The 14112-nt window shown below is 37.1% G+C and overlaps 1 protein-coding gene across 1 annotated transcript in view; it reads left to right on the top strand.

Moving 5' to 3' along the window:
- Window positions 1-389: 389 nt before the first annotated feature.
- Window positions 390-14112, top strand: part of LOC105553378 (tudor domain-containing protein 3-like) — a gene marked incomplete at its 5' end in the record, with an annotated part of 18923 nt that continues 5200 nt past the window's right edge. The window contains one exon of the mRNA XM_011999428.1: window positions 390-543. Within this exon, the coding sequence (XP_011854818.1) occupies window positions 390-543 (154 nt within the window). The remainder of the gene's footprint in view (window positions 544-14112) is intronic.

The following is a 14112-nucleotide window of genomic DNA, read 5'->3' as shown; positions in this document are numbered from 1 at the left end:
GTGATCGGCCCATCTCAGCCTCCCAAAGTGCTGGGATTACAGGCGTGAGCCACCGCGCCCGGCCTTGGTATTATTCTTTAATCATTGCATGGTCAAGTTTATTATGTGGTTTTTCAAGTCCCAGTCCTATATTATTTTTAAAATGTCTGTGGTTGAAGAATAAATTATAATTTTTACTTAGAAGATAGTTTATATAAACAAATTCAGACTTCTGAATAGATGATTTATTTAGAGGATTAAATGTGCTACTTAATATAATTACTTAAAAAACTTTAAAAAATTACTGAAAAGATGTAGACTATACAAAAAATATGGAAAGAAATTAAAATCCCTATTTAAAATTTTTGGTTATATGTTAGTATATATTCTTTTTGTTTTTGCATATATAGTACATATTTCTTGCTTTTACATCTAAAGGTAGAGGAAAAGGCAGGGGACGAATAAGATCTGAAGATGAAGAGGACCTGGGAAACGCAAGGCCATCAGCACCAAGCACATTATTTGATTTCTTGGAATCTAAAATGGGAACTTTGAATGTGGAAGGTAGGCTAATTTAAAGTCAATTCTTTTTCTTTTTTTCTTTCTTTCTGTGTGTGTGTTTTTGTTTTTTTTTTTTTTTAGTGTATTCTTTATAAGAAACCAAACTTTATTTGGAACTGTATAATAAAGCAACTATAATATGAACATATATCCTGATTGTTTATTTATAAATTTACTTAATTGTTTGACAAAAGCACAGAAGAAAATGTTATATTCTGAAAACATAATGGCAGCTTATTTTGCCCCCTAACTGGGATTAGTAATCTCACCAAACTATTTTTCCCTAATTTGCTCGTATCTAGATGACAGATATAGCTATGTAAACAGATTGTTGTTTTGGAAAATTTATTATATAATCTTATATAACATTTTGATTGTAAAATTGGTATATCTCTTCTTTCACCCCATGTTACATAGTTTGAAAACGTTCACACAGTGAGTGAAAATGCTTTCACAATGTGATTTTTTTTTATATACTTTAGTGATTGACATATTGAAAAGAGAACTAAGTATGGTAATATGCAACCTTTTTCTAAGCACATAATATAGTAAATATTTTCTAAAATGATAAGTTTTCAAAATACGATCCAAAAAGTTAAGGAAATATGCTTTTAAATTCAATTTCTCATTCAGATATATTTTGAATCTAGCCAAATAAGCTCATAGATAAAATGCTTTTGTAACAAATGTGAAATGTTCAGATTTCATAAAAATTGAAGCATGTTTGCTAGATTATATAGAAAAGGCAGTGTAGCATTTGAGAAAACAAAGTTTGACGTAGGCAAGATTTGTAAGCATGATGTATTAGTTTTCTGTTGCTGTGTAACAAATTACCACAAAGTTAGTGGCTTAAAACAATGCAACTTTATTACCTTATAGTTTCTTTGTGTCAGGAGTCTAGGCACAGCTTCACTGGGGCCTCTGTTTAAAGTCTCAGATGCTGATGTTAAGATTTTGGTTGGAGCGGTGATCTTATCAGAGACTTGAGGTCCTCTTACAGGCTCACCAGTTCTTACAGAATTTCATTTCCTTGTGGATGCAGGACTGAGGTCCTGTTTTTTGCTTGGTGTTGCCTGGAGACTGCTTTGTCTCCTAAAAGCTGCCTTCAGATTGTTGCCACATGGGCCACCCCATAGACAATTTACATATTGTTTGCTTCTGCAAAGCCAGCAACAGAGTCTCTGCTGCTGCTTCAGATCTTTCTTTTTCCTGACTCTGACTTAATGAGTATTTTTGTCCCAACCTCTATTCATACTGTCCCACTGAGAACTCTTTTGATTTCCTTTCATCCTCCTATCCCCTTACATTTGCTTTTGACTCCTGTATTAGTTTGTTTTCAAGCTGCTGATAAAGACACAACCGAGACTGGGTAATTTATACAGGAAAAAGGGTGTATTGGATTTACAATTTTATGTGGCTGGGGAAGCCTCACAATCATTGTGGAAGGCAAGGAGGAGCAAGTCACATCTTACATAGATGGCAGCAGGCAAAGAGAGAGCTTGTTCAGAGAAACTCTATAAAGCCATCAGATCTCATGAGACTTATTCACTATCATGAAAACAGCACAGGAAAGACCTACCTCCATGATTTAATTGCCTCCCACTGGGTCCCTCCCACAACTTGTTGGAATTCAAGATGAGATTTGGGTGGGGATACAACCAAAACATATCATTCCACTCCTGGCCCCTCCCAAATATCATGTCCTCACATTTCGAAACCAATCATGCCTTCGCAACAGTCACCCAAAATCTTAACTCATTTCAGCATTAACTTAAAAGTCCAGTCTCATCTGAGACAAGGCAAATCTCTTCTGCCTAAGAGCCTGAAAAATCAAAAGCAAGTTAGTTACTTCCTAGATACAATGGGGGTACAGGCATTGGGTAAATACAGCCATTCCAAATGGGAGAAATTGGCCAAAACAAAGGGGCTACAGGCCCCATGCAAGTCAGAAATCCAGCTGTTAGTCAAATCTTAAAAGCTCCAAAATGATCTCCTTTGACTCCATGTCTCACATCTAGGTTACACTGATGAAAGAGGAGAGCTCCCATGGTCTTGGGCAGCTCCACCTCTGTGACTTTGCAGGGTACGGCCTCTCTCCGAGCTGTTTTAACAGACTGGTGAGGAGTGTCTGTGGCTTTTCCAGGTGAATGGTGCAAGCTTTTGGTGGATCTACCATTCTAGGGTCTGGAAGATGGTGGCCCTCTTCTTACAACTCCACTAGGGGGTGCCCCAGTAGTGAACTCTGTGTGGGGACTCTGATTCCACATTTCCCTTCTGCACTGCCCCCAGAGGTTCTCTATGAGGGGCCCTGCCCCTGCAGCAAACTTCTGCCTGGGCATTCAGGAGTTTTCATATATCCTCTGAAATCTGGTTGGAGGTTCCCAATCCCCAATTCTTAACTTCTGTGCACTCATAGGCTCAACATCATGTGGAAGCTGCCAAGACTTGAGGCATGCACCATCTGCAGCCACAGCCCAAGCTCTACGTTGGTCTCTTTCAGCAATGGCTAGAGTGGCTGGGATGCAGGGCACCAAGTCCCTAGGCTACACACATCATGGGGACCCTGGACCCAGCCCATGAAACCATTTTTTCCTCCGAAGCCTCCTGGCTTGTGATGGGAGGGGCTCCATGAAGACCTCTGACGTGGAAGACATTTTCCCCGTTATCTTAGGGATTAACATTCAGCTCCTTGTTACTTATGCATATTTCTGCAGCTGATGTGGATTTATTAGAAAATGGGATTTTCTTTTCTATCACATTGTCAGTCTGCAAATTTTCCAGACTTTTATGCCATATTTTCCCATAACCTCATGATTTAGGAGACACTATAGAAGTTGATATGGTTTGGCTGTGTCCCCACCCAAATCTCATCTTGAATTCCTACATGTTGTGGGAGGGACCCAGTGGGAGGTTATTGAATCATGAGGGCAGGTCTTTCCCAAGATGTTCTTGTGATAGTGTAAATCTCATGAGATCTGATGGCTTTATAAAGTGGAATTTCCCTGAACAAGCTCTCTCTTTGCCTGCTGCCATCCACGTAAGATGTGACTTGCTTCTTCTTGCCTTCTGCCGTGATTGTGGGCTTCCCCAGTCACATGGAACTGTTAAGTCCAATAAACCCTTTTTCCTGTATAAATTACCCAGTCTCAGGTATGTCTTTATCAGCAGCAGGAAAATGAACTAATATAGTAAATAGGTATCAATAGAGTAGGGCACTGCAGAAAAGATAACCCAAAAATGTGGAAGTGACTTTGGAACTGGGTAACAGGCAGAGGTCGGAATGGTTTGGAGGGCTTAGAAGAAGACAGGAAAATGGGAGAGAGTTTGGAACACCCTAGAGACTTGTTGAATGGCTTTGAACAAAATGCTGATAATGATAGGGACAATGAAATCCAGGCTGAGGTGATCTCAGATGGAGATGAGGAATTTGTTGGGAACTGGAGCAAAGGTGACCCTTGTTATGTTTTAGCAAAGAGACCGGCAACATTTTGCCCCTGCCCTAGTGATTTGTGGAACTTTAAACTTGAGAGAGTTGATTTAGGGTATCTGGCAGAAGAAATTTCTAAGCAGCAAAGCATTCAAGATGTGACCTAGTTGCTGTTAAAAGCATTCAGTTTTAAAGGGAAAACACATCATAAAGGTTTGTAAAATTTATGTTTGGGTTCTCAGGGACACCTGCTCCTTGGATGAGCACCATGACCTTGACTCACAGTTTTGCCTTCAAGGTTTAGTAACCTTGTTCGGGACCCATCACACTACATCCAGGAAGCAAAATTTTTAATCTCTCCTAGATGTACTGTGTGGGGAGGGCACACTGACTGATTCAGGAAATGAGCAGAAGGCTTCTTAGGGGAGATGGCATCTAGCCAAGACTGAGGAGAAGTGTTGGGGCAGTCCAAGTAGAGGGAGCACTATGTATACAGGTGTGGAGGCATCAGAGCACCAGTTTCCTGTGCCTGGGAACATATGGTAGAGGCAGTGCTGTGAGGAGAGAATTGGAATTGGCAGGCTAGAGCCAGTTTACAAGGATTTTGTCCTAAGGAGTTTTAATTCTGTCCAAATGTGATACAAAGGCATTACAGGGTTTTTGGCATAAGAGCCATGAGGTTTATTTTGGTGCTTTAAGAAAAAATTTCTTGTCTGCAAAATGGAAAATAGGGTAAGATGGGATTGAGATTGAAAACAGGCAATAGTTGTATGTGTTGTGGGGAATTATTCATTCAATAAATGCTGTATTTTATTTAGTATTTAAAATACCTCATTCAGAAAACTCAGGGAAGTAGACTGATTTTGTAGCTCTTGTCCCAAAGATGCTCACTGTCTAGTGTGTGAGACAGAAGAAATCATAAACTGAAGGAGTATAGGAATGCTTACTTTCAAAGGATTTCATCATTTACTTAATGTAAAACAAAGCAATACTGAACAAAGTGTAAGTGCTTAGCAGAAGTTATTTTGAAAACAGTAATCAGATTTGATCTGGTATATTTGTAACCTGTAATAATATTTAGTCTTTTATTTCAAAGTTTTATTGCCAAAATAAGACCTACCAGTTGTTTTGAATGGCTAGTAAATAATCAGGCATGCTTGAAAACACTGTTTGGTTTGCTATTTGATTGTTTTAAAGGTTTACCTTACCGGGACCTGATTGTACCATTACTAGCAGCTTTTCTGACCCTAAACTCTCTTTGATGATGTTGGCATCACACAGAAGACATTCATGATAACACACATAAGTACCAATAGCTAGACAATAAAGTGATACACACACACACACACACACACACACATATGCATATACATATATGGAAGATTATAGTGCTTGTAGCTCTTTCTTATATTCTCCTGGCTGTGTCTTCATAGGTATGATGAAGATAACAGGATTGATGGGAAAGCTGTGTGTTGGTTGCCCTCAGGTATCTTTAGCAGGGATCGTTGTGTTACTTTCTCTTGTTGACCTTCTCACACTACTAAGTGCCAGTATTCTTAGGTGAGCTGGGGTATATTGTAGAACAAACAAACAAACAAACAAACAAACTGTTGAGGCAAGCTACTGAATTGTTTTTGAGCTCATTTTAAGATAGCATGTATTTTTAATTGGAGTTAAAGCCCAGAGTAAATTTTTACTTTTATTAAGTTGAATCTCCACTTTGGTGGAAAATTTGGTTATTTTCTGTAAATCTCTTGTTCTAAAATTAACTCTTCATTGATGGGAGAAAATGTTGGATATTTTTCTAAAATAAATCTAGACAGTGTTTCAGGATAACATCTTAATGTTTAATGGTTACATGCATTATAGACAGCTAATGAAGAGAGTTAAGATCTTATTTATGTTCATATTAGCAGCATCATTATTTGAGTCTGTTATAGACTCAAATTGACATTACCAAGAAGTAATTGTGATTTAGTGGTTTGCATATATTTAGGGTTTAAAAGGTTTGTTTTTCTAATACAGTTGCATAAACAAATCTTTCTTGCTTCTATGTTTTATATCAGCCTAAGCTATCTGAGTATTTTGTTTAGTTTTAGTACCCCTAGAAGTCAGAATTTAGTGGAGTAAGCCTTGGCTTGGATGGACTTGTTATATCATATCAGATTCTGGACAGTAATTTGTCAGGCTGGTTGGAAAAAATATATATATTCTGATTTTTTAAAGTTTCATTAGAAATAATTGATTATCACATTTACTTTTCTTAGAAATTTTTCTCAGCATTGACTTTTTGTTATATCTTTAACTTGGAATAAAACATAATTCTAGTTGACATTTTTATTAATATTCTGAACAAAGTAAGGTTGGATTACATTGTTTTCTGTTACCAAATGAAAAGGACAGGGTACTGGAGCAGATACATACAACTAATTCCACCACTAAACTTACAGCTCTTGAATACTAGTTGTATGTCTTTGGGTGAGATATAAACTATTAACCTTAATTTTCTCATCAGGAAATGGAGAAGTAGTGACAGCACCTGTTGTAGGGCTACAGGATCATTGGGAAGATCAACTTAGATAATGTATATGAAGTGCTAAGCATAGTGCTTGGCATCAGCAACAGCAGCAGATGCAACAGCATCCTCCACTCATCATATATCATCTCCACCTTCATTGCCCTACTTCAGGCCTTCATCAAGGCTTTCATCAGACTTTCACTGTTTTTTGCAGAACCTTATCATCCCATTCTCCATATTGTGATCAATGACCTTTCAAAGCACAAATTTGATCACACTTCCTGCTGGCTTAAAATGCTCCATTGACTCTTCTCATTGGCAGGATAAAATTCAGACTATACTATATATATTGTTTTTATGGTGTTCCATTACTCTTATTTTCTGTGGATTTTGTGAAAATTAGTATTTATATTAGTTAACAGGATATAGATGTAAATAATCTGTTCAGATATTAGCAGATATAAGGCTAACATTAATGGTTGATGTGTACTTCACATCAAGTTGCAGGTCTTGAATAGTTCACGGAAGGTGTCTTTTTGGCTTTGTTTTTGCTTTTTTTTTTTTTTTTAATTCAAGTTTCAGGGCTCTTTGGATAGTTTGCCTTGTAGATTTACTGCTTGAACTTTGAAGACTGAAGAATAGGGACCTCACAAAGGGAATGTAATATAATGATAATAGAGAAAATATGTATATATTAGGCTAGATGTTATTGTTAGAGATTTCCTCAAGAATCATCTATGTATTGACTATAATGTATATTTGTATCTTATTGCATCAAACAGCATTACTGCATATTGATGGAAATCTATGGTAGAGTGCCTGTTTGGAAACCAGGGATAAATGGTTGCTATGTGAGTAAAGTCATCAACTGCCAGCACAGCCGAAAGCAGAAGAAATGTATAGCTATCTACCCACAGCCTATCACTTTCTTTCTATTCCTAGCCATCTCTATGGGCTTCCCAGCCCTTGACTTTTTCTTCCTGTAAAGCGGATTCCTTTTTACCATTCCATTCTTTTTGAAGTACAAATATACCCCAAATTTTTAGATAGTATTTTAAACTTAACTTGAGTTAATTATTTCCAATTCTATTTGTGGACAACTTGTTACCTGTAATAGTTAATAGTCTGTGCCAGAGCCACTTAGTATCTAGTCAGCAAACAAGTACAGATTAAGTGCTGAAATTGAGAGCGTTTAGAAACCCCTTTAGCAATTTGATCGTACCTAAACATTTGTTACTGCATTTTACAAAAGTAACAGTCAGCGGCAGATTGGAAATTAAAACCAGAACCAGCAGCTAAAACAAAAACCCTGGTCTTTCACTACAGTACGTTTGAAATGTTCTGGTTTATGTTGTTAGGACATTGCAGACTCTGGATTTACTTGCATTCTGACAGCATGACACTTTTTGTCAGAGTAACAAGGCCAGGCAGGTAGTTTAAGATGGTAGGCACAGTACCAGGTGGGAAGTGAAAATATACTACACTGCTGCCTCTTCTGAGACAGCCATGCAGTGAGGCACCCAAGCTTCATGGAGAGGCTGTCTCCAGTGCTCAGTCCTAGTCTTTAAATGCTCCCAGCCCTGGCCCTGGACCTGTGTGGTATGTGAATCTTTAGGTAGTTCTGGTGCTGGCTGTTGAGCCCCTCTCAAGCTGTGCATCTTAACACTGGAGGCTCCACATCCAAGAGGGACACACTGTCCCCACTGTGCCTTTTCTGAATTCCTGGCCCACAGGATCTGTGAGCATAATAAAGTGAATGTTCTTTTATGCCACTAAGTTTGAGTAATGGTTTGTTACATAATTGTAGTATTGGGGAAAAATCCCTAAAAATTGGCCTCACCTAGAATTGTGATTTAGAAAAAAACACTGGTGAGTGAAAAAACCTTGTCCTGCCATTGGTGTGTTGCTTTTTAAGTCATTATAGTATTTTAACTTTGTAAATACATGTAAAAAGGTAGTTAATAATTTCAATGTCATATTTAATTGCCTAGGTATGTGTGAGTTCTAGGCTTCATCTTTTATGAACCTTAAATTATGCTTAGTGCATTATATACGTGGATGCTTTCTTAGACTAATAATGTATCCAGCACTAAGCTACAAACATCTCCAGACTTTACTAAGAGCCAAACCCAAAGGACCTAATTTTTCAGAACTAGTCTCTGTAAAATACCATAAAAAGAGACTGTGTAGTTTCCTTTTAGCCCACAGTTTTATTAGAATATTATTAGGGGCATTTCTAAATTTGAATGATCCTAATATACTCTGAATTTTTGAAATATTAGATGTTTTATCTAATTGAGCATTAGTAAACTGAAGAAGTTTCCTCTATTGTAGGGTTTTCATATTAAATCTACATTGTTTTAAATTAATTTAATTTCTTTGCATATCATAATATTACTTTTTTGGTACTTGGATCTGTAGAAGATGGATATAGCTTTTCTTAGAATACTAGAACACATGAGCCTCTTTTTCATTTTTGCTGTTATTTTCTTCCTCCTCATTTAATTGTCCGTTCACTTACACATTTATTAACCATAAGATAAAATAATAAGTGTCATTTATTGAGCATCTGCTATGTGCCAGGGACTATGCTAGGTGCTTTGCATACTGTTAATTCATTTTATTGTCTGCAAATGCAAAGCATATATTATTTCCATTTGACAGATAAGGAAATAAGCTTGTATATTAATATTTGAATTAAAGCAAAAATAACATAAGGTTGTTATTTCTAAATGGTTTTTGACCCACAAGTCTAGTGCCTCGTATATAAATACCTGTTTATCAACAAGAGAGCCACATCTGACTTTACCCAAGTAGCTAAATTACTCAGATTCATGTATTTTCATTTAATGGATCAATTTGTCCATTAGTACTTTCTTTAACCCTGGCAGAAAAATGTTTTTATAGTAATCCTAACCTGAGTTTCATGATGAAATACTGAAAATAACTCATGGTTATTAATGATTTAATGCTAGTAGTATAATGGTAACTTTATTGAGGTTTAAGAGGGAGGTTAATACTGGGGTCTGGAATCTACTCAGTTAATCCCAGCTCTGCGCTGTGCTAGCTGTGTAAGCTTGTCAAGCCTCTTCAGCTTCCTTATCTGTGAAATAGGGATGTTATAACTGTACTCTGAGGTACGCTTATTTGGTTTTTTAATTATGTGAGAAATTTTACTAAACTGGACATTTTTTTCTTTTTTGTATTTGTAGGGGCTAGCTTGGGCTTTTAGATGGAACTAAACTGGGTAATCTTTGCAGTTGTATTGTTGATGTGTGTGGCACTTTTTCTCAGAATTCTCATTATTTGTTCATTTATAACAGCAGTAGTCTTATGCTTTATACTAACTTTTTAAAAATTGGCTTTTCTCTGTTTGTTTGTTTTTTTTTTAATGGGGCTTTGAAACACCAAAAAGTTAGTTCTTTGAACATTGGGCATCTTAAGTATGCTTATTTTGAGCTTAGTCTTCAGTTTAATATGTGTCGTATCTATAAAGATTTTAATGAGAACAGGAAAACAACTGTATGTATTTGAATAATTGTACAAATTATAATTGAAAGAAAAATTCCATGCCAAATTAAAACTAATGTTAATTCTTGTGATCATTTTTTCTGAGATCTGATGTTTTTACTTAGCATAATGGACATCAACTTTATGATATTGGAATATACAATAATTTTTCCTTTGAAATTAATAATTAATGTTGATTATGGCTTTACTTAGAATTTAAGCAGGTTTCTAGCCCAGGATCTTTGTATGTGTTGTTCTCTCCTCTTGGACGACTCATCCCTACTTTCCTTGCATTTCCTCTCATTAGGGCTCATGTAAACACCATTTCTTCAGAGACGTTTTCCCTCTACATTGCTGTACTCCCCACTCCTTGTTTTTTCATAAGTCGATTTCTTTCATAGATTTTATTACAGCTTTAAGCCACATTATTTGTTCTTTGTACCTATTTGTTGTCTGCCTCTGCCCATTATAACTAAGCTTCACAGGATAGAGGGCAATGTGTCTTACCTACTGCTTTCATATAGAGTGACTAGGAGAGCGTTGACAATGCCACCAGCAGTCAATGCTCAGTAACTATGATGAGTATCAGTGAAGGAAAGAGGTAAGTAGCATCATCCCAGTTTTATAAGGGTCACACAGCTGCTCAGTGGTAGGACTGGAATTTAATTCCAGTAGTCAGTCTAATTCCAAACACTTTGGACCCAGGAGAAAGCAGTTTTATATATATTCTTAAAATGAATCATTGCCATAATCCTGTGATAAGAATCATTACTCACATTTTACAAATGAGGAAACGGGTTCTTTGTGACTTTGTCAAAGGTGCATTACTGCAAAACTAGAGAAGCAGTTTATTTGGCCTCAAGCTCAGTGTTCTCTAGTGAAAATCAGAGATGGCTTTTATAAGCTTACTTTTGGTGTATTGTGGAGTCTTTTTCTCTGATCATTTGAACTCAATCTAAATCTACCCTAATGTGCTTTGATGCATACTTCTCTTAAAGGAGGAAAAGTAAAGGAGTACATTTTCTATTTCAATCTTGCAGCCTTAGCTAAGCCCAGGTAATGGTGTTAAACAGGTAGCAATTTTGAACTTGGAGGCTTATTTCATTCCCAGTGTTTTCAGTAATTCTTTCTTTCAGCAAATATTTACTGAGTATCACTTATTTGCCTGATTCTATCGTAGCTAAGCACTGGAGAAAACAATGCTGAGCAAGACTCACACCCTACTCTCAACATAGTAACTATGTAAAAAATATTTAAAGCAGCCTTTTCTTAAAAAAATGTAATACTGAAATGAATGAGATACCTGTAGTCACTAAAATGGAAAGATGCCCATGAGATACTGTTCATTTTAAAACTGAATTGTAGCCCATGAGATATAGCATGAGTCTACTTGTTTTGTTAAAAAAGGAAGTGTATGGGTTGGGCGTGGTGGCTTACGCCCATAATCCCAGCACTTTGGGAGGCCGAGGCAGGCAGGTCACCTGAGGTCAGGAGTTGGAGACCAGCCCGACCAACATGGAGAAACCCTGTCTCTACGAAAAATACAAAAAAATGGCCAGGCATGGTGGCACATGCCTGTAATCCCAGCCACTCAGGAGTCTGAGGCAGGAGAATCACTTGAACCTGGGAGGTGTAGGTTACCGTGAGCAGAGATTGCACCATTGCACTTCCAGCCTGGGCAACAAGAGTGAAACTCGGTTTCAAAAAAAAAAGAATGTGTATGAATTATATAAAAGAGAGTAACCTGCGAAACTGTGAATAATTACTATATCTGGAAGTGGGATTGGATAAGCAGAAGGTGGAACTTTCTTGTACACATTTTTCTAGTGATAGGATCAAGAGTAATTTTTTTCTTTTTAAATATTTCTTAGCATTTTTAATATAGAAAAAATTAAAGGATGTAGAGAAAATTTTTATATGGAGAACGTTTATAGATATACTATATTTGAAGTGAAAAACAGTATTAGGGTATGATTTTGATTTTCTGATGTATCTGAATTTTCTCTGTAATATGACTTTCATAATATGACAATAAAGAAGTTTTTATTAAAGCATTCTTCCTGCCCTGTTTTCATTAAGAATCAAATAAAAACAAATAAACAAGAAAACTAAAGCAAGCTAAAGATCTTAGCTAAAAATGGGAGTTGGTGGTAGTGGGAATGTATAAATAGGGAAGCACCTTATTTTCTGATTTTTGGTCTTTCCTGATGTGTCATCAATTAAGTTTATTTGCTGAATTTTAATGCTAATAATGACACCTAACATTTATTGGGTGCTTATTAAAGCCAGATACTGTTCTAAGTACTTTACATATGTTAATCCTCCGAGGTATGCTCTATTATTACCGCATCTTAAAGATGAGGCTCAGAAAAGTTGAATATTTTGCCTAAGGTTACAGAATTAGTAAGTGGCACCCCTGTGATAAAAAGCTATGTAGTCTTTCTTTTGCTATTTCTAAGTGCCAGTTTGTGAGCTCTAAATACCAATCCAATTTTCAATAGAAGTTTAGGTTTTTCCTGCATTAATGGAAAGAGATTATTAATTTTAGGTCGGGATTCTGGCAGTCCTAGTGTCCAAATGTATTTTTCAGCCCCATCAGGGATTGTGAAAGAGCCTTTGTGATTTCTACATCTCACCAGAAATGAACAGATACGGGTGATAAAATTGAAGCTAACATGTTGTTTGTTACATTCTGGGTTCCCCCCTCCCCCCGCCCCGGCAGCTTGGTATAATGGAAAAATCCTGGGTTTTAGCTTCAGTTTGATTTCAGTTTAATTCTGGCTTCAGCATTTTCTACCACAAGCCTTTAGTCGAGTCACATTCCTTTGTTTCTTCACTTGCAAAATAAAGATGATAATACTGCCCTTTTAGGATGGTTGTGAAGATTACATGAAATGATGTAGGCAAAAGACCTTTAACATAGAGTCAGGCGTATAGTAGGATCTTAATAAATATTAAGGCATTTCTTCAGGTAGGTGTATCAGAATAAAGTGAGGATTAGCCTTGGGAAACAAATTCTACCTGATTTTCTACTATAGAATGCAGGTACAACTGCTGCTGGAGAATATTCTGCAAAAAAAGTGTTAATATTTTAAGATGCCTGATTAATTTAGTACATACTTATATACAGACTTAAGTGATTTGTGACAATTAATAAGTTAATTCTTAATTATTCGTTTAGTTTATTTATTTATTTATTTGTTTGTTTTTGAGGCAGAGTCTGGCACTGTCTCCCGGGCTAGAGTGCAGCGGCACCATCTCTGCTCACTGCAGCTTCCACTTCCCAGGTTCAAGCAATTGTCCTGCCTCAGCCTCCCGAGTAGCCGGGACTACAGGTGTACACCACTATGCTCAGCTAATTTTTGTATTTTTAGTAGAGATGGGGTTTCACCATGTTGGCCAGACTAGTCTTGAACTCCTGACCTCAAGTGATCCACCCACCTTGGCATCCCAAAGTGCTGGGATTACAGGCATGAGCCACAGCACTGGTCCTGTAATACATTTTTCTATCATTTTTTTTTTTTGCTAATCTTTTCTTTTTTCTGCTATTTAATGTTAAATGTTACCCATTTCTACTTGTGCTTTTTTTTTCACCTTTTCCTTTAGGCTGATTAAAAAAAATGTGATGTATTTTACTCTGCTGTCTGTACAGAAAACTATATTAATATATTTATTAGAGTGATTGCAGACCTGACCTGTGCTGCCCCTTGCTATCTAATGTAGTTTAGAATTATGATGTCTTCTTAAAAAGGGTAGAGGAGAACAATTAGATTCTGACCAGGGAACCAAGGAGCTGCCTTTTCAGTTGATTTGGGATATATTCCTTAGTTTATTTAAAATTGCTTTTCTGGCTGAGCACGGGGCTCACGGTAATCACAGCACTTAGGGAGACCGAGGCAGGTGGATCACCTGAGGTCCAGAGTTCGAGACCAGCCTGGCCAACATGGTGAAACCCAGTCTCTACTAAAAATACAAAAATTAGCTAGACGTGGTGGTCTGCACCTGTAATCCCAGCTACTTGGGAGGCTGAGGCAGGAGAATTGCTTGAACCCGGGAGGCGGAGGTTGCACTGAGCCAAGATTGTACCACTGTACTCCAGCCTGGGTGACAGAGTGAG

This window comes from Mandrillus leucophaeus, unplaced genomic scaffold, assembly GCF_000951045.1.
Source record: "Mandrillus leucophaeus isolate KB7577 unplaced genomic scaffold, Mleu.le_1.0 Scaffold592, whole genome shotgun sequence".
NCBI lineage: Eukaryota > Metazoa > Chordata > Mammalia > Primates > Cercopithecidae > Mandrillus > Mandrillus leucophaeus.
This window is presented reverse-complemented; position numbering and strand designations above follow the sequence as displayed.